The sequence below is a fragment of the Pantherophis guttatus genome, chromosome 13, assembly GCF_059756535.1.
Source record: "Pantherophis guttatus breed Tessera chromosome 13, ASM5975653v1, whole genome shotgun sequence".
Lineage (NCBI taxonomy): Eukaryota > Metazoa > Chordata > Lepidosauria > Squamata > Colubridae > Pantherophis > Pantherophis guttatus.
In genome coordinates, this window is record NC_142075.1 from 4,191,835 (window position 1) to 4,212,455 (window position 20,621).

At 44.7% G+C, this 20,621-nt stretch overlaps 1 protein-coding gene across 7 annotated transcripts in view; it reads right to left on the bottom strand.

The window, feature by feature from the left end:
* IQCH (IQ motif containing H) overlaps nucleotides 1–20,621 on the bottom strand; it is a 128,152-nt gene that overhangs the window by 9,426 nt on the left and 98,105 nt on the right. For 5 of the 7 annotated variants that reach the window (XR_015729730.1, XM_034435466.2, XM_087877759.1 and 2 more), the window contains one exon: nucleotides 4,595–4,753. Coding sequence is in view for 6 of the 7 variants with exons in the window: in XM_034435466.2 (XP_034291357.2) it covers nucleotides 4,595–4,753 (159 nt within the window). In the remaining variant the exon portion in view is untranslated. The remainder of the gene's footprint in view (nucleotides 1–4,594; nucleotides 4,754–20,621) is intronic. The other 2 variants (XM_034435468.2, XM_087877761.1) reach the window with 1 other exon arrangement.

Consider the following 20,621-nt stretch of genomic DNA (forward strand, 5'->3'; position numbering starts at 1 on the left):
TTTTGAGAGCCAAAATAGTCAAAAAATATGGAGCTTGGGGAGAATTAGTTACAATGATATATTCAATTTTTATTACAATTAATAAAATTTATTTATTGGTTCGATTTATATGCTGCCCTTTTCCAGAGTCTCAGGGCGGCTTACAATGCGTTAAGCAATAGCCTTCATACTTTTGTATATACCTGCTCAGTAGGGCTTTCGGGCCCCCGCAAGCGGTGTTCTTTTTTATACAAAGTCAGCTTATTGCCCCCACAATCCAGGTCCTCATTTTACCTACCTCGAAAGGATGGAAGGCTGAGTCAACCTTGAGCCTGGTGAGATTTGAACTTGCAGTAATTGCAGGCAGCTGGTGCTAGTTAACAGCACTTTGCTGCGCCACCAAGGCTCTTGGCTCTTGTAAATTAATAAAAGTAATTATCATAATAAAATTAGCAAAGAAGTTAGTTACAATGACATATAGAAATATGGAGCTTGGGCTGACCATAGTTACAATGACATAGAAAGGGATTTTATGTCATTGTAGCTACACATCAACATGGAAGATTGTTTGCAAAGAACAGTAGCTGTATTTCAGAGATTTCTAACTTAATTATTCTGAAGGGTAATGAAAGTTGAGTATGTGGAAAGTGATATTTAAATCATATTTAAATAAATAAATAAATAATAAATAAATAAATATTTACCAGTGTCATTGTTCAACTTCCTGACTTATGGAAGAAAACTAAGTCCCCTTGCGATTAGTCCTTCGTTCATGAAGGATATGCTAAAAGAAGACTTAAATTTAAAGAAAATGCTGGTAAATAGAGAACCAAATATTCCATAATAACTGAGTTGGAAGGGACCTTGGAGGTCTTCTAGTCCAAGCAGGAAACTTATTCCATTTCAGACAAATGGTTGTCCAATCTCTTCTTAAAAACTTCCAGTGATGGAGCACCTACAACATGAAGGCGTTCCAGTGGTCAATTGTTCGCCGCGGTGGCAGTTGATACCCCCAGACTAATGGTCATGGGGGATTTCAACCTGCCGTCCGTGGGGGAGATGTCTGAGGTGGCTCGGGAGTTCATGGCTTCCATGACGGCTATGGATCTGACCCAACTAATTCATGGCCCTACGCACATGGGGGGAAACACACTGGACCTGATTTTTGTCTCTGGACAGTGGCTGAGTGATCTCGAGATAGGGGACATAGTCATCGAGCCCTTGTCATGGTCAGATCACTCTCTCCTTCGCCTTGACCTTCGAACCACTGCACCCCGCCGCAGGGAGGCGGAACCGATGAGATGGTACCGCCCCAGGCGCCTGATGGAACCTGATAGGTTCCAGACGGAGCTTGGGCCAATTCCTGAGGTTCTGGCTCACGCCTCGACTGGAGACCTAGTGGCCGCCTGGGATAGGGCGGCCGCTGGAGCTCTGGATCGAGTTGTGCCTTTGCGGCCTCTGACCCGGCGTCGATCTCACCTGGCTCCTTGGTTTACTGAGGAGCTGAGGGAGATGAAGCGCCGGAAAAGACGCCTAGAGAGTAGTTGGAGGGCCAGTCGTACTGAATCTGACCGGACACTGGTAAGATCTCATATTAAGAATTACCTAGTGGCAATAAAAGTAGCAAAATGCACTTATCTTGCTGCTCTTATTGCGTCATCAGATAACCGCCCGGCCGCCCTGTTTAGGGTGACCCGCTCCCTGCTCCATCAGGAAGCGAGGGAGGACCCCTTGGAGGGAAGAGCCGAGGATTTTGTTCAGTATCTGTATGACAAAATCACTCAGATTCGGGAAGATCTGGACTCCGACTGGGTAGATCCAGCGGGGATGACGGGGGCAGGTCCTGAGAATGTTATCTGGGATGAGTTTGATTCTGTGACCCCTGAGGACGTGGACAGGATTCTGGGTAGACTGAATGCGACCACATGTTTGTTGGACCCGTGCCCCTCCTGGTTAGTGCTGGCTTCCTGGGAGGTGACGCGAGGCTGGCTCCAGGGGATTATAAATGCTTCATTGGGCGAGGGTGTCTTTCCTGCCACCTTGAAAGAGGCGGTGGTGAGACCTCTCCTCAAGAAGCCTTCCCTGGATCCAGCTGTATTAGCAAATTATCGTCCTGTCTCCAACCTTCGCTTTGTGGCGAAGGTTGTTGAGAGTGTGGTTGCACGACAGCTTCCCCAGTACCTGGATGAAACGACGTATCTAGATCCATTCCAGTCGGGTTTCAGGCCTGGGTACAGCACGGAAACGGCATTGGTCGCGTTGGTGGATGATCTCTGGAGGGCTCGGGACAGGGGGTGCTCCTCTGTCCTGGTCCTGTTAGATCTCTCAGCAGCTTTTGATACCATCGACCATGGTATCATGCTGCACCGGTTGGAAGAGTTGGGGGTGGGAGGCACCGTATTACGGTGGTTCTCCTCCTTTCTCTCCGACCGGTCGCAGTCTGTGTTGACAGGGGGGCAGAGGTCGACCCCGAGGCCCCTTATATGTGGGGTGCCACAAGGATCGGTCCTCTCGCCCCTTCTGTTCAACATTTATGTGAAGCCGCTGGGCGAGATCATCCGTGGTTTCGGGGTGGAGTACCATCAGTACGCTGATGACACCCAGCTGTACATCTCCACCCCAGACCACCCCAACGATGCCCTTGAAGTGATGTCCCGGTGCCTGGAGGCCGTACGGATCTGGATGGGGAGAAACAGGCTCAGGCTCAACCCATCCAAGACCGAGTGGCTGTGGTTTCCGACGTCCCGATATAGTCAGCTGGTGCCATCGCTGACTATTGGGGGCGAAGCATTGGCCCCCACGGAGAGGGTTCGCAACTTGGGTGTCCTCCTGGATTCACGGCTGTCTTTAGAAGAGCACTTGACGGCCGTGACCGGGAGGATTTTTCATCAGGTCCGCCTGATTCGCCAGTTGCGTCCCTTTCTGGATTGGGACTCGTTACGCACAGTCACTCATGCCCTCGTCACCTCCCGACTGGACTATTGTAATGCTCTCTACATGGGGCTCCCCTTGAGGAGCACTCGGAGGCTCCAACTGGCGCAGAGTGCGGCCGCGCGGGTGGTGATGGGAGCAACGTGGCGCTCCCATGTAACGCCTCTCCTGCGCGAGCTGCACTGGCTCCCGGTGGTCTTCCGAGTGCGCTTCAAGGTCTTGGTTATCACCTTCAGAGCGCTCCATGGCTTAGGACCTGGCTATTTACGGGACCGCCTGCTGCCACCAATAGCCTCCCACCGACCAGTACGCTCCCATAGAGAGGGGCTCCTCCGGGTGCCGTCGGCCAAACAATGTCGACTGGCGGCCCCCAGGGGGAGAGCCTTCTCTGTGGGGGCACCTACGATCTGGAACGAGCTCCCCCCGGAGATACGGAGGATTCCGGATCTGCGTACCTTCCGTCGCGCGCTTAAGACGTTTTTATTCCATCAAGCTGGCCTGACCTAAACTTTTCCTCTTTTTAAATGGAATTTTAAATTTGGTTTTAATTTATTGGGGTTTTAAAATGTCTCAGCCAAATTTATTTAATTAGTTTTATCTCTATTTTAAATTTTGTATCTACATGTTTTATTTTATGGCTGTTCACCGCCCTGAGTCCTTCGGGAGTAGGGCGGTATACAAATTTAATAAAATGTAAAATGTAAAAAATGTTCTCCTTGTCAGGTAATGTCTCCTTAGTTCTAGGTTGCTTCTCTCCTTGATTAGTTTCCATCCATTGCTTCTTCTCTTGCCTTCAGGTGCTTTGGAGAATAGCTTGACCCCCTCGTCTTTGTGGCAGCCCCTCAAATATTGAAAGACTGAATGATCAAAGAAAGAGGAGGATCCAAGCTTTGGAATGGCCCAGCCAGTCTCAATCTATCATATCATCCCAGTCTTTCTTTACATTCCTTCTATAGATACTGACAAATGCTGGAGAAGGTCAGGAAACCTTCTTGTCAGCCACAGTTTTCCTGTGAAAGTGATAAATCAATATTGTAAGACAATGAGTTTGGCTTTAAAAAGCTGTGCAGGTCCTCATCAGTGGTGGGTTGTCCCCGGTTTGGACCGGTTCGCAAGAACCGGTAGTAAAACTGGCAGGAGGCTCCACCCACTGACCCGGACATTGTCACGCTCACACAGTCCCATTGCAAACCAGTAGTAAAGGTAAGTAGAACTCATCCTCATCCATGGCAAGACTTTTATGGGATCAGCCCAAGACAGTTGGCTGCCTAAGAATAAAACCAGCAAAGGCCGTCCCTTCTGCTAAGAACCAGAAGCAACAATCCATCAAGAAATTATCTTAGGCCAGTTATGTTAAATCCAACACAAAACACCAGGCACAGGGAAACGACAGGCAATTTCCAAATGTGATGACAACCCATGGATTAGTACATTAAAACTTCATAATGGGTGGAAAACTGATGGGGTCCACACTGTTGTGTCCCCAGTGCAATGGGGTGATGGTGCAGGAGGACATCAAACAATGGGGAACCAACACCGTTTAGGCCAGGGGGTCTCCAACCTTGACAACTTTAAGCCTGGCGGACTTCAATTGAAGTCCGCCAGGCTTAAAGTTGCCAAGGTTGGAGACTCCTGGTTTAGGCCATAAACTGCTTATTTGTTTCTTCATTCGAGCATCACTTACAGATCGGGTCTGTTCCTTCTGCACAGGTGGCTTCTTTGAAGGGAGATGTACCTGGAAGCGACTTGACGCGCAGTCGAAGGTCCCCTCTGTCACGTAGAGCGCGACCCGAGTCATGGCCAAATGATCGCTGTAGCGCAGATCTAAGTCCGTGGCCCAAACCTTGGGAGAGTAAGAGATCGGTCAAGCACAGCTTCTCTTTGAGGCTTAAAAATAAACCTGTCAGCATGAAGGTGAGGTAGCTGTCAACCCTGAAGTTGGCCGAACTGTGGCCATTTTCCTTCTGTGTAGTTCTCTCGGGAGATTTCTCTCTTCGTTGCTTCAGGGCTGACACAGCCTGGAGCGAAGGGGTCAGGGAGGGAGGAAGGTGTAGAGATAGCTGGGGTGTTGTAGCCTAAATAAATGTTCTGCCCCAGCTACGGACCCCAAAGAACGCAGCACACACAAAGTCTGTACAAACCTTAGTTTACTAAATTAAATCAGTCTTTTTCAAATAAAGGTTGTTAATTAACTTTCTTAACAGCCTACAAAAATCCAAAGAATAAATAATCATAATCTTACTATCATTGGCAGAAAACCCAGAAGCAATTTGCAGGAAACTGATGAGAACTAAGATCAGGACACGAAGGAGTGAACGAAGTTGTTCCCTGCAAATTGCTTCAGTTGTCATCCTTCCTTAAATAGGCTAAGGGAGTGGCCAATTAGCCCCAAGCCTTGCTCTTGAGGAGACCTCCTCCTGAGGAGCCACTCCTGCCTTTTGGCAGCTCTGCGTGCCCGTGGATTGAGAAGAGGCTCCTCCTCTTCTTCCTCTTCACTTATAGGAGCTTCTGGAGGTTCTGAAGGCCCTGGCTGAATCCCTGCCTCTGGCACTACATCTTCTCTTCTCCAGCCTCCTCATTGTCTGACTCAAGTGGCAGCTGCACAGGCTGCTGGCGCAGCACCACACCAGCCTCCTTGCTGTAGGAATCAGCTACTAGCTGCACAGGCCGCTGACGGGCCACAACAATAAAATCCCTTTCCCTGGGAATCAGGGATGTTGGTGCAGGTGTTGGAAAGGTGGAGACTGAGGTCACCTAGCAACTGGGCTGTATGCTGATTGGACCATGGGACTGCAGACTCTGGAAGGAAGTGATGAAGTTTTACTTTTAATTGGATGTTAAACCAATGGGAATTTAGAGCTGGTTTTCCACCAAGTCTGTGCCAATTTGATATCTCCCAATAAAATGTTCTTTGAGGAAATTGCCTGCCTCGGAGTTCTTATTAAGTGGGATGTGTTACTTGGAACCCTGACAGTAGCCTTACTTTATCTCTGAAGAGCACAAGAGGCACCATCAGTGGACTTACTGTCTGAAACGGCTCAGACAATTTGTGAACCTATCTTACATTTTGTATTTGCCTACAATCTCAAATACAGAAATGCCTCCTCTCTGGTGAATAGAACTGCCTTCTTTTTATAATACCTGAAACGTCAAAAAAAAAAGAAGTCAATGAAAAAGCAACAAAATGGAGGTCACAGCAGGGCACCATTATATTGTGGTCAACTTACGACCACAATTGAGCCCCAAATGGATGTTGTTAAGCGAGAGAGCTGTGAAGTGAGTTGTGCCCTTTTGCGATCTTTCTTGCCGCAGTTCTTAAGTGAATCAGGACACTTGTTAAATTAGTAACATGGTTGTTAAGTGAAAATGGCCTCCCCATTGACTTCGCTTGTCACAGATGATCACATGATCACAAAGATGATCACATGACCCCAGGACACTGCAAACATCATAAATATGAACCAGTTGCCAAGCATCCACATTTTGATCACATGACCATGGGGATGCCTCAATGGTCATATGAAAAATGATCATAAGTCACTTTTTTCAGTGTTGTTGTAAGTTCAAACAGTCACTAAATGAATAGTTGTAAGCAGTGGTGGGATTCAAATAACTTAACAACCGGTTCTGTGTCCTAATGACCAGCTGGGTAGGCGTGGCTTGGTGGTCATGTGACCATGTGGGCATGGCCAACTCAACGTCAATCACGTCGATGGGCACTTTGCCTTAGCTGTTACAATGTAATAAGGGTTAACCAGAGAGGCAGTTTCTGTAAGCAGGGCAATAAAGGTTAGGCTAGAAACAACACCAGAATGTTTCCTTCCTGCCTTCCTTACAGGATTAGCCCTGCAAAGTGGAAAAAAACATAATAAGATTTCTTCCAACAATCGGTTCCCCAAACTGCTTAGAATAGGTGCGAACTGGCTGAATCCCACCACTGGTTGTAAGTCAAAGACTACCTGTATCATCCCTTGCAGGTACCTTGGAGTAGGAATATCATCAGATACACATTGCCGATAATGAAACATGACTTTTTGGGGGTCTGGGGATATAGGAAAGGTATGTCAGTGCTTCGGAGGGTTGCAGTTTGGCGACACTAACCTTGTAGTAATGCTGTAGCAGTAGCACTACTACTACTACTGCTACTACTACTGCTACTCAGTACTACTACTACTACTGCTCAGCAGGTGTGAGACTCCTGTCCCAGAAGCACAAGCAAGAGCCAACGAAGGAGTTTGCTGGACATGCAGAAGGTATGTTCACCAATGCCCACAAGGCATCCGTGGGGTGGGAGATGTGCAGTGCAGTGAAGTGGGATAAGCAGAAACTACTAGGTACAAAGATAGTTTCCCCCACCGCCATACTCTGCTGAACACTTGCTGTCTCACTTCTCATCTTTTCTCATCCTCTCGTCTTTCCTACTATCTTCTCCTATTGGTTTTTATGATTTATCAATCGTTGTTTATTATGATCTATGACCTATTATTTGCTATTTATATGTAGAGCATGAGCTTATGCACCGGAGAGAAATGCCTTGGGTGCCCAATCACCCTTGATCAAAAAAAGAATTCTATGATTCTAGGGCTGACATCTGCAAGTTTCAGATGGTTTGGGGGGTGAATACCTGAAGTGAAACTTGGAAGAAGATTATCAGTGTGCCCAAAGAGGTAAGCACTAGTGTTGTAAACCAACAACAGTGCAAATGCTCAAGAAGGTGCCTATTTATGACTGCATCCATGGCCACCTTCATATTTTTTAATGTAACCATGACACGCTGTATATCAAACGACTGCAGCAAGTCATCTTCAGTTTCAGTTGTTCTATCTAAAACATATTTATAGTCACATATTTGAAAGCTGGCTCATCCCAGAGAGAGCTTAGGAAACAAGCCATATATCAATTCTACAATTGTATAGGATTAGAAGCGGGCATAAAATAGACCAGGATCTTCAGGGGAACCACTCGGTGCTCTGCAATAAATCACATCATCTGTCTCAATTGAAACAAAATGACTCCACTACCCTATTCTAGTAGGGCTGGCAGAAGAAGAAGAAGAAGAAGAAGAAGAAGAAGAAGAAGAAGAAGAAGAAGAAGAAGAAGAAGAAGAAGAAGAAGAAGAAGAAGAAGAAGAAGAAGAAGAAGAAGAAGAAGAAGAAGAAGAAGAAGAAGAGGAAGAAGAGGAGGAGGAGGAGGAGGAGGAGGAGGAGGAGGAGGAGGAGGAGGAGGAGGGGGGGGGAGGGGGAGAAAGCTTTGAAAGTTAACTTTTTGTATTAAAGAACTATGAGGTTGTATAACAAAGATGCCTGGGCTACACCTGCAGGGACCCTGTTCCTTCTGTCTACGGCAGTGTTACTCAACCATGGATACTTGTGTGGACTTGAACTCCCAGAATTCCACAGTCAGCCTTACTGATTGGGGAAGTCTGGAAGTTGAAGTCCACACATCTTCAAGTTGCCAAGGTGGAGAAACATTATTTTAAGGGAACATCTGCCCATCCTTTCTGAAGATCTTCCCACAGCCTGGAAATACACAAATTGTGGTCATGTCAAAGATGGACCAATTCTATGTTTCCAAACAAAAGTGCCCCAACAGATGGTAACTGAAACAATATTCTTAATAGTACCTGGGATTTAGAACATGCTTGAATGTTGCAGACCAACTGAAAATGTAAGAATGCAATGGTAGCGTTGGTATGGTTCAGTTAGCCATAGCCATTTATTCATGGTTTATATAAGCTTATATAAAATTCTTCTAAGCTTACATGACACACGGAATGATAAATTAAGAACACTGCCTGTGTTTACATGGCATCCAAGCTAGCAAGTAGGTGGCTATGGTTTGGGGTGCCACTGAACAGAGATAGAGAAGATTAAAATCAGGGGTGAAATCCAGCAGGTTCTGACAGGTTTTGGAGAACCAGTAGCGGAAATTTTGAGCAGTTCAGAGAACCGGGAAATACCACCTCTGGCTGGCCCCAGAGTGGGGTGGGAATGGAGATTTTGCAATATCCTTCCCCCAGGAGTCGGGAGAGAATGGGGATTTTGCAGTATCCTTCCCCTGGAGTGGGGTGGGAATGGAGATTTTGCAGTATTCTTCCCCTACCAAGCCCACTAAGCCACACCCACCAAGCCACACCACGCCCACCAAGCCACGCCCACAGAACCGGTAGTAAAAAAATTTGGATTTCACCACTGATTAAAACATGCTTCAAGATGAAACAGCCAATACAGTAAAAGCGGCCAATATTTGGAAATTGAGATAAAATTCAATAGGGAAACTGGAGAGGAGGAGGAGGGGAGGAAATGAAGGAAGAGGGGCAGGAAGAGGAGGAGGAGGTCAACCTATTCAAAACAAAACAAAAGAAACAAAACCAGTTCATCAGTTCCATTCCCCCCCCCCCATCCCCACCATCAGAATTGATGAAGCTTCTTGGATGAGAAGCGAAATATTTTCTTCTTCTTCCTCAAAGGGAAAACAGTCCAGTTGCCTTTTGAAGAAAAAAAGCACCTTTGAGTAGCTATGGGACAGCTGCCTTTTTACTTCTGGAGAACTGAGCTTTGGCCACACACCTGGGCACAGGTTGCTCACTCCCAGGAGGGTCTCCTCCATGAATAGCGGCCCTTTAGAAGCAAATCTCCCCCAGAATGACTTGGACGAGCCACCGAATGGTAAATGGCATCATTATAAGGCTATTAAGGGGTCAGACAGTCAAGGCCTCTTGCTAAACTGGAGCTAATTTCTGAATCATATTACACAATAATGCCCCCTTTTATAACAGCAAATAAATCATGTCAGAAACGGTTAATAATGAACCGTCAAGTATCAGTTTTACTGTTAAATATCCTATTTGTCAAGTTAAATATTTCGCATTGCATGAGGGAAAAAAGAGCTTGGGTCTTCTTTCGGTACAGTTCAGTGCGAAGATTTCCTTCTATTTCACTTCCATTTTGCAGTATTTTCCCCTAGCACTCCTCTTCTAAATTTGCCCTGCAGAGGTGCACATCGTTCGCTGGCCCTCAGAGCTGCCATTTAACTAAAACAAAAGAATGCAAAAAGAAAACTCTGCTGAATCTAACCGAGGGCAATCTTGCCAGGATTTCAACGCCCCCAGGGAGCCCCCAACATTCTCCTCTCGTCTTCCCTGACGACCGGTTGCCAGAGGTTTCTTGCCCTGAGACAGAATGGATTATATTATATATTTTGATGCTTGTCTTTTAACTCTTCAAGCAGAAGAATCTCTCTTTCTTGGCCTGTTTTACAGGCATATCTGTTCCTAAGGCTAGCTAGCAGATCTGAGTTGAAAAAAAAAAGATGACCACTAGATGGCAGCAATGAGACACCGAGAAATTAAATCTTTGCTGACATCTAGCAACATTCAGATTATTTCAAGCAAATCAGAGCTGCCCATACCTGCCCTCTTCTCTGCTGGCTCCAATAGTTTTCTAATCTGATCCAAGGACCGGGAGTTGGGCTGCCTGCAGCTCTAGAACATTCAAAGCAACATATGGGGAGAAGATCAGAATACAGAGCTACAAATGACAGAGTTGGAAGGGACCTTGGAGCAGTGGTGAAATGTAAAATTTGTTACTACCGGTTCTGTGGGCGTGGCTTGGTGGGGTGGTAATGTGACTGGGTGGGCGTGGCCAACTCTTTTTTTTTTAAAAGTTTTAAAAGTTTTTTCTACAATCTCTTTGTCCGAAAGAAAAAATGCTTTTAAAAGGCTCTGACGATCCCAGCTGAGTTGCCCGATCGTCAGAGGCTTTTTTTTCTTTTAAAAGCATTTTTTTACAATCTCTTCAGCCAAAGAAGTTATAGAAAAAATACTTTTAAAAGGCTCTGACAATTCCAGCTGAGCCACGCGATCATCAGAGGCTTTTTAAAAAACTTTTAAAAGCATTCTTTTCAGCCGAAGAGGTTGTAGAAAAAATGCTTTTAAAAGTAAAAAAAAAAAGGCTCTGATGATCGCGCGGCTCAGCTGGGCATGGGGGGGAGGGGAGGAGGCAGGGATTTTTGCTACCGGTTCTTCAAACCACCCGCCATCGCTACCGGATTGGGCGATCCGGTCCGAACCGGGAGCATTTCACCCCTGCCTTGGAGGTCTTCTAATAGTCTAATCCCTTTCTCTAGCAGAAGACCGTATACCAATTCAGACAAATGGCTATCCGATCTCTTCTTAAAAACCTCCAGTGATGGAGCACCCACAGCTTCTGAAGGCTGGTTAACTGTTCTCACTGCCAAACAAACAAGCAAGCAAGCAAACAATTTGTTCTCACTGTCAGGGGATTTCTTCTTAGTTCTAGGTTGGATTTTTTAAAATGATCTTCCACCTGTTACTTCTTGTTCTGCCTTCAGGTGCTTTGGAGAATAGATCAACCCCATCTCCTCTGTGACAGTTGCCCAAGTACTGGACGACTGTTATCATGCTAACCCTGCTTGGCCCTCACTCTTTCCTTAGGAGATGCAGCACGAAAAATGCACAATATTGGTCTCACTCAGATCCCTTGCACTCTGCAAAGCTGGCATCATTCCGTAGATTTCATCCGCCCAGCTAGATGACTCTATCTAGAGACTTCTATTTATTTCACCTCTTCCAACCTTAGTTTTTGGGTTCTTTTTAGTAAGGAATGCTATCTTGCCTTGTTTGCCAGTTGCACTCAGCCAATCTCTCATCTGATTCATAATTGGGGAGGATCATTTTTTGCTAGAAGTAAAACAACCAACACCGAGGAAGTAAATACAGCTTGTACATCACAGAGAATTTAAATGCCCAATGCAGGTCATAGAGGCCTTGTTACGAGTGTTTTTATCAAAGACCAAGTAGGACAGATCAGCTTCTATTCTCTGGGGAATAGAAGGAATAATCTAGTTCAGGGGTCTCCAACCTTGGCAACTTTAAGACTTGTGGACTTCAACTCCCAGAGTTCCTCAGCCGGTTCCTCAGTTGAAGTCCACAAGTCTTAAAGTTGCCAAGGTTGGAGACCTCTGAACTAGCTGTTAACACTTGGTGGAAAAACAAAGTCACAGCCCAGCAGCTGGGACCCCGTTGGGAAAGACTGAAGCTCCTGAAGACCTTGTTAAGAGCCCCAAGCAAGGCTCGTCTCGACCCTGAATGTATCCCTGACTTATGCCCACTGGGTCCTTCGTAAACCGAAACCCACTGTGGGCTCTTAAATCCAAACTCATTTTCACTCCTTCCACACTTCTTTGGAGGGCTCAAAAGTAGGGGGGCCTGTGACGTAAAGGGAGAAAGGAGAACAAGCCGAGTGGCCCCACTCAGCCTCTTGGTTAATGGAGATATTTTCTCCACCACAAGGGAAGGGAAATCCAGTTTTTGCTGCTGATGCCCACCGAATGTGATATTGATCTCAGGATGCCTTAAGCAGACAGCATTTCGGCTGGAATCGTATTTCTCTCCCATCACTGTCGTGCCATAACTCTTCTCCTTAAGTCTTTGTGCTGGCATCCATCACGGCCTGAATCAGCTGCAGGCTCCTAAGCCTATCTTCAAAGTTCTCCCTCCCTTCCTCCCTCTGTCCCAATTTTCTCTCTCATCATCTCACCCTCCTTCCTTCCTATGCCAAAGGCCCATCAACTCCCCCCACGCACCTTAAACACCTTCTCCATGCCTGTTGTCAGCCCTCGTTCATTCCGTTTCTGCCATTACCATCTTCCCACCACCACCACCACTTCTTAGTGTAGTCGATCTCCGGTCTCCCCTCCAAGTATTAACCAGGGATAACCCTGCTTAGCATTTAGATCAGCCTAGGCCAGGAGTGAGGGATCCAAGGATGCAATGCTTGTATCACTAGTAGCCAATAAATCCTGTGTCTCCACCCTCCGCTTGAGCTCTGTAGGTCAGGCAAGCTCAGCCAATATGGTTCAGAAAGCCCCAACGGTGCGATTCTTCCATATCGTTCCGCAGCCAAATTCCCTCTTGATGGCGATGGAATGCAAAACGTGCATACAGATCTCATGATTATAGTTGGTTGCCCAGGCAGCCAGATGTTTAGATTGGATTTGGCATTCTTATCCACCTCTTGGGTCCTCCCAAGGCCCAGGATGGGGAGATGCCACGTGTTGCTTGATGGTGTTAGGACCGCAGGATAAAATCGCAGGATAAAAGCTGTTCCAGGATTTGCAATTGTCAAAAATGTTCAAGAGTTGCTCCAGATGTTTTGGAATTGCACCTAGTATCATTATTGGTACTATCTTTGCTTTCTTTTGCCATAGTCTTTCTACTTCAACGTGCAGGTCTTTGTATTTTGTGATTTTCTCCACTTCTTTCTCTTCTCTTCTGCTGTCTTCAGGGACTGCCACATCCACTATGCAAACTTTTCTTTGTCTTTCTTATTGACAATTGATAGATCTGGCAAGTTATGCGGCAGGTGCTTCTCTCTTTGAATTCAAAAGGTCCCACAGCACTTTAAGCTTCTTCATTTTCTATCGCTTTGTCTGTTTTGTGGTCCCGCCACTTCTTGCTTGCAGCAAAATGGCATGTCTTGCAGATCTTCCAATGCACCATTGTTGCTACTTTGTCATGCTGTTGCTTGTAGTCAGTTTGTGTGATCTTCTTGCACCAGCTAACTAGATGTACCTCTATTTCTTCAGCTTCTTTGCTGAGGCGGCATTTGCTGTCTGTTGCTGTTCTCCATTCTGGCTTTGTATGCCTTTGTTCTTAAGGCCTGGTCTTGTGCGGCCAGGATTAGTCTCCCTGTCTCTTTCTTCCATTTCCCTGCTCTTAGCCTTTGCCAGGTCTTGATATTTGTTTTGCCTTCTAGTCTTTTTATGAACTGGCCATCTAATACTTTGCTTTGCCTATGCCTCTTTTCTCTTCTTCATTTGGCCTTTTTGTAGGCCAGTCTGATCTCCTGGATATCCAGTGAACTTTCATGGTGTACAAACATCAGTGCATCTTCTTTACAATCCTTCGATATTCTCCCAATGCCCTTTGTTCTTCTTCAACTGTCTGATACTTACAACATTTCACACCCACTCATGCGCTTTGGTAAACAGATTCCGCAATATTGTGGCCTGTCAGCGGCCTGTGCAGATTGTAGCTGATTCCGACAGTGAGGAGGCTGGTGTGGTGCTGCGCCAGTAGCCTGTGCAGCTGGCACTCAAGTCAGACAATGAGGAGGCTGGAGAAGATGTGGTGCCAGAGGCGGGGATTCAGCCAGGGCCTTCAAAACCTCCAGAAGCTCCTATAAGTGAAGAGGAAGAAGAGGAGGAGCCTCTTCTCGATGCATGGGCACGCAGAGCTGCCAAAAGGCAGGAGTGGCTCCTCAGGAGGAGGTCTACTCGAGAGTAAGGCTTGGGGCTAATTGGCCACTCCCTTAGCCTATTTAAGGAAGGACGACAACTGAGGCTATTTGCAGGGAACAACTTCATTCACTCTCCTTCACGTCTGGATCTTAGTTCTCTTATCAGTTTCCTGCAAATTGCTTCTAGGCTTTCTGCCAATCCTAATAAGATTACGATTATTTATTCTTTGGATTCTTGTAGGCTGTTAAGAAAGTTAATTAACAGCCTTTGTTTGAAAAAGACTGATTTAATTTAGTAAACTAAGGTTTGTACAGACTTTGTGTGTGCTGCATTCTTTGGGGTCCGTAGCTAGGGCAGAACAGTCAACATCACTGCATGGATGAAGGACAAGATTCATTGTCATTATTTTCCTGATTCTCCTACTGAGATCCATTTGAATCCAGTCCACTGTTTCAGCTGTAGATTGAATAACTGGAATTGCCCAGGTGTTAATTGCCTTGATGGTGTTCCCTCTACTGAGTTTGGACTTTAATGAGCCACGGTAGCGCAGTGGTTAGAATGCAGTACTGCAGGCTACTTCTGCTGACTGCCTGCAATTTGGCAGTTCAAATCTCACCAGGCTGAAGGTTGACTCAGCCTTCCATCCTTCCAAGGTGGGTAAAATGAGGACCCAAATTGTTGGGGGCAAGAGGCTGACTCAGTAACCTGCTTAGAGAGGGCTGTAAAGCACTCTAAAGAGGTAGATAAGTTTAAGTGCTATTGCTATTAAGATTTATTAAGATCTTTTTCACTCTCTTGATGTGTTCATTTCTAACCTCCTTCTTGACTTAAGTGTGCTTAATGTTGTCAGCTTGAAGGATGCCCAGGTATTTTTAGTTATTGTCCTCATCCAAACTCTTCATGCTAGTCCCATAGGAGACCTTGATTCCTTCAGTTTTCACTAGTTTTCCCTTGTTGGTGATGAGAGTGACACATTTGTCCAGTCCATTACAATATCTTGGTTGTTATCTTCACACAGTGTTGAGCAGGGATTCTATTTGAATACAGCTTTAGGTTTTCAGATTATCATTACATTACATTACTACCTTACTATTATTAATTTTAATTATTCTTATTTTAATTCAGATTATTATTATTTCTTTGCAACACCCAACAACACAGGAGATTCTCTGTAAAATATAAATGTTCAGAGAGGCACGTAAATGTTTCAGTTTTAAAATCTGAGGAGGGCTGGGAAGCATAAATTCTTAAACAGTTGCTAAATTATCGCTTTTCTTCATTCCATTTAATTGTTTTTCTGCTTCCAATACTGACTTCTATATTTTTTACAGGGAGTGCACCTACTTTTTTTGCGTGTGCGGGGGTTGCTTTTTAAAAGAAGAGGCTAGATTATACAGTAAAAATGCCAATTAGTAAAATATTAATGCAAACCAGTTCTCAGAAGAGAGCGCTCTTTATGATGCTTAAAATTCACAATGGGACTGAACATTTTAGCTGGGATTACAGTTACCTGATTTGGCTGCCATCTAGTGGTGGTTGGTGAAATGTTTTGATTTACCAAACGTATCTAGGCAAAACGTATTACAGGTAGTCCTTGACGTACAAGCATTCATTTAGTGACTATTCAAAGTTGCAACAGCACTGAAAATCCTCACACTTACAACTGTCGCAGAATCCCCACGGTCAAATGATAAAATTTATCATGGCAACCGGCATGTATTTTATGTCTGCTGCAGCATCCTGGGGTCACGTGATAAGACTTTCCTAGCCGGCTTTTGACAAGCAAAGTCAATGGGGCAAGAAAAAAAAATATTAGGAAAAAATAAAAACTTGGTTAATGGAAATAACGGCAGAAGAAATAGAATTTAAGCCAGAAATTTTCTTATTGGGTATGATTAGAGAATATATTAGGAAAGAAATAAAATATTTAATATTGCATATAATTACGGCAGCCAGACTGGCATTTGCTCAGTTTTGGAAAACGGACCAAATTCCAACAGAACAGTTAGTAATTCAGAAAATCTACAATTGCGTTGAAATGGACAGGTTAACACTGGAATTAAAGGATAAGGTAGACTCGAAATATTATATGGTATGGAACAAATGGCATGAATGGATAAATCAAAAAAAAAAAAGAATAAATGTGAAAGTTTGTAAAATAACAAAATTAACAAATAGACACCGTCAATAATGTACATGTATATATATATATATATATTGTAGTCTGCATTGTTATACTATGTGTATCTTCTTTTTTTTCTTTTCTTTTTTCTCTTGTTTTTCTCTCTTTTTTATTTTCTTTTTTCCTTCTCTTTCTTACTGTTCTTTTACTTTACTTAATTTCATATTTTATAATGTATGTAGTTAATGTGATATTTTATCTTTTTATATTTAATAAAGTTTGTTTTAAAAAAAAATAAAAATAAAAGCAGTGATATGAATTAGGATACAAAAAAAAAAAACACCAACAAAAAGGTCATAAGCACCAAGACAAATGCCTTGTGTGTCCGATCACACTTGGCCAATAAAATTCTAAAAAATTCTAATTCTAATAAAATTGGCTGCGACTCACTTAAGAACCATCTTGCTTAGCAATGGATGTTCCGGTCCCAATTGCGGCTGTGTGTTGAGGCCTATCTGTACAGAAGAGTTCCACTATTGCTGTGAAAGACCACCCACGGAGGTGAGACAGATCCTGAAGGATTGCAGCCAGCATCCGAAGGCGGAGGCCTATTCTGGAGAAGTTTGGCTGCTGAGAACTCCAATAGCAATGTGCTGCTGACGGCCAAAATATTTTGGGAGGGCAGAAGCATGTTATGAGATTACTCTGCTCTAATGTTTTAGTTACTATAGTTTACTAATGGTTTTAGCCAGGGCTGAAATCCAGCAGGTTCTGAAAGGTTCTAGAGAACCGGTAGCGGAAATTTTGAGTAGTTTGGAGAACTGGCAAATGCCACCTCTGGTTGGCCCCAGAGTGAGGAGGGAATGGGGATTTTGCACTGTCCTTCCCCTGCCACGCCACACCACCAAGCCACACCATGCCCACCAAGCCATGCCCACAGAACCGGTAGTTAAAAAAAATTGAATTTCACCACTGGTTTTAGAGTATGTTAGTCTGTGCACACATCCAAGCAGAGGGAAACGTGCTACCTGAAAGGACGCAGCCATTTCTACCGGCAAAGAAAAACCTGGCCTTCTTTTCCTGCAAGCAGGTGAAGGAAAAGCATGAGCAAAGAATGGCTTCGAACTCTGCTATTCCGTATTCTGCACTTGGCTCTCTGTTTCTTTGTCCCCAATCTGCATTCCCTATTTGAGTGAAAAATGGCAAAAGGACCTCGATGTCTCTGGAGATCCTCAGACAACCATCATGGTTGCCCCAAAGGTGCTTTTTTTCAACTGGCAACTGGACTTTCTTGATTTTTCCTTGAAGATGTTTCGCTTCCCATCCAAGAAGCTTCTTCAGTACTGAACTGAAGTGAAATGAAGAAGTTTCTTGGATGAGAAGCAAAAAGTCATCAAGGAAAAACCAAGAAAGTCCAGTTGCCAGTTGAAAAAAAGCAAAAATGACCTCCTGATTCTGAAACATTTTGAAAGAAGGGCTGATCCGGCCATGTGGCTGGACAATTCTTGAGCCCTGACGGAAATGCACCAGGGCATAATGGGAAGACTCCCACATGCCCACAAGGGCAGCTGTAGGAGGAAGCCTTCTGTTCTGTCCCCGTCTCACACACGCACACCAGCAGTCGACCAAGAGTTAAAATAAACCAGCAGACAAGAATTTCCTTTGATAACAGAATTGGCAGCAACCCAGTGGCTGCTTGCCAAAAGTTTTTACTTACAAAGGGAGGTTTATCTCCTCCGACCAAAACATCAAAGTAAGTCCACAAAAGCCAAAGAATAGTCAAGTCCAGTCCAAAAATCAATCCAAGCAGAGCATATAACAAAGTTCCAGAAATGCAGAATGACTTGTTAGCTTTCAGTTTTGTCCGTCACAAAGCCTGAATGGCCACTACACCCCCTTTTATCCCCTGTGGGGTGTGGTCCAGTGACTCAGCTTAATCTCTGGCACGCCTCCTTCTCTGCTGTGCGCGCTTATCTTTCCGACGCTGTCGGGGAGCTAGCCAAGACTTATCTCCATCGCTGTCTAACTGCGGCTGCTCGGAAGTGCCTGGCTCCTGGCCTATCTCTTGGCCTTCAGGAGACACCTGAGGCATTGCCAGAGAGGAGGGTCCTGGAGAGGGAGGCCTTGCCAACTTCTCTCCTTCACTTTCGGAGTCTTCTCCCTCCGATAAGACGGGCTCGGGGGTCGGAGTCACAACAACTTCTCATGCGCTCCTGGAAACAAGCAGGCCGAGGCCTGTTTCCTGCAAGCCACGTATTAAAAAGCCCCATTCTGGAACAGAAGATTCCAGAGAAATGCTCTTTGAATCGTGTTGCATTAAAAAGTAACCCCTGAAGCATCACCGCCTCTCTCTCCCTGCCATTTTATTCTTTTGTGGTTTAGTTTTCTTCATTTCCTTGCAGGAGGTTTAGTTAAGGGCAGTTTGAAAGTTCAGATAAATTACTTCTGTTACTTCCCTTTCTCCAATTTTTTTTTAGGGCTTCGTTCAAAGAATTCTAAGGCTGCTGGGAAAAAAAAGGAGGAAAACCCGCTGAGTTTCATTTCACAGGAGCCCCCTGTTCCTGCTCTTTTTCTCTCTCCTGTTCAACAAGGTGTTTAGAGAGTTCTCAAGATTCATTCTACAGCTGTGTTTCTCAACCTTGGAAGCTTGAAGATGGGTGGACTTCAACTCCCCGAATCCCCCAGCCAGCAGCGCAGGTCTACACAAGCACCCACAAGAGAAAAGATGTGAGATGTGTGTTCTGACAGCTTCTTCCTACAACCAGGATCTTTCCTCGCTTTGGATTCCCAACGAGGAGATGGTTAAAAAGAGTGGAAAATTCTTGAATAGAGAGATATAGCGGGTGGAAATTAGAAGCAATTTCTGGGATTTAAGTAAGACCCCATTTGGAATATTGCATCCAGTTCTGATCACCACAATATAAAAAAGATGTGGAGGCTTTAGAAAGAGTACAGAGAAGAGCAACAAAGATGATTAGGGGACTGGAGGCTAAAACATACAAAGAACGGTTGCAGGAATTGAGTATGTCTAGTGAAAAGAAGTACTTAGGGTGGACATGAGAGCAGTGTTCCATTATCTCAGGGGCTGCCACAAAGAAGAGGGGATCTACCTATTCTCCAAACTACCTGAAGACAGGACGAGAAGCAATGGATGGAAACTAATCAAGGAGAGAAGCAACCTAAAACTAAGGAGAAATTTCCTGACAGTGGGAACAATTAACCAGTGGAATGGCTTTGCCTTCAGAAGTTATGGGTGCTTCATCACTGGAGGCTTTTAAGAAGAGACTGGACAGCCACTTGTCTGAAATGGTATAATTAGGTCTCCAGATTGAGCAGGGGGTTGGTCTAGAAGACCTCTAAGGCCCCTCCCTACATGAATCCCACTGGTCCTGACTATGGCTGTATTTGCTGCTTTGAGATCTGTGAATGCCAAAGCACCTTCTCAAATGTCATCACAAGCGCCAGTTTCCTCCTAGGTGGAGTCCCTGAAAGCCACAATAGAAGAGCATCTCCTATAAGTACCCTTTGCACCACTGAGATGCTCTCCAGAGCCCTTCATCTCTTTCAGACTTAAGGCAGCGCTTGGCAGATTATCCTGCAAATGGTTTCATTCCCCCAATCTATAAAATCACCCAGGATATGTTGAGGTCTAATGGAGGATTACATGTTTTACAAAATGTATTGTCTCACCAATAACCTGCCTTACCATGTTTGCTTGTAATTCCAACTTCTGCTTTTAACAGCATTTGTGAAAAAATAAAGAGCCAACAAAATAAAGGCTCGGGAATACAGATCTTGACAAGCAGAAAGTCACTCAGATAAAGGGCTCCCGTTCCCTTTCTCAAACTAATTTGTGCAGTGTCTGCTTCAGAGTTTGATTTGATTCGTTTTGCTTTGTGATGATGAAGGTTGCATTGGGGAATCAAAACTTTCAGATTTCTTTAATCATTGCAGTGACGAGAGAAAAGTCTTCATGTACCTACTCAGCTTTCCTTAGCCAATTACATATCCCTTTCAACAGGCTAGCTGGGTCATTTCTAAAACTGTTTGCTAAACTAATTAAAAAAAAATCCTACATGAACTGTCTAGCATTTAATCAGTGAAATAACAGATTGAAGAAGGTATTAATGTCAGAAAAAAATGGATAACTATTTTTCCCAGCCAAAGAAGAATAGAGAAGGTGTTTAGAAAACAGTCTTTAAAACAGATTTGCTTTCAAACATTCCTGCTTCATATATATTTAATATATACTTAGAATAGCATCAGGGGTGAAATTCAGCTGGTTCTATCCGGTTCGGGAAAACCGGTAGCGGTGGCTGTGGGAGGC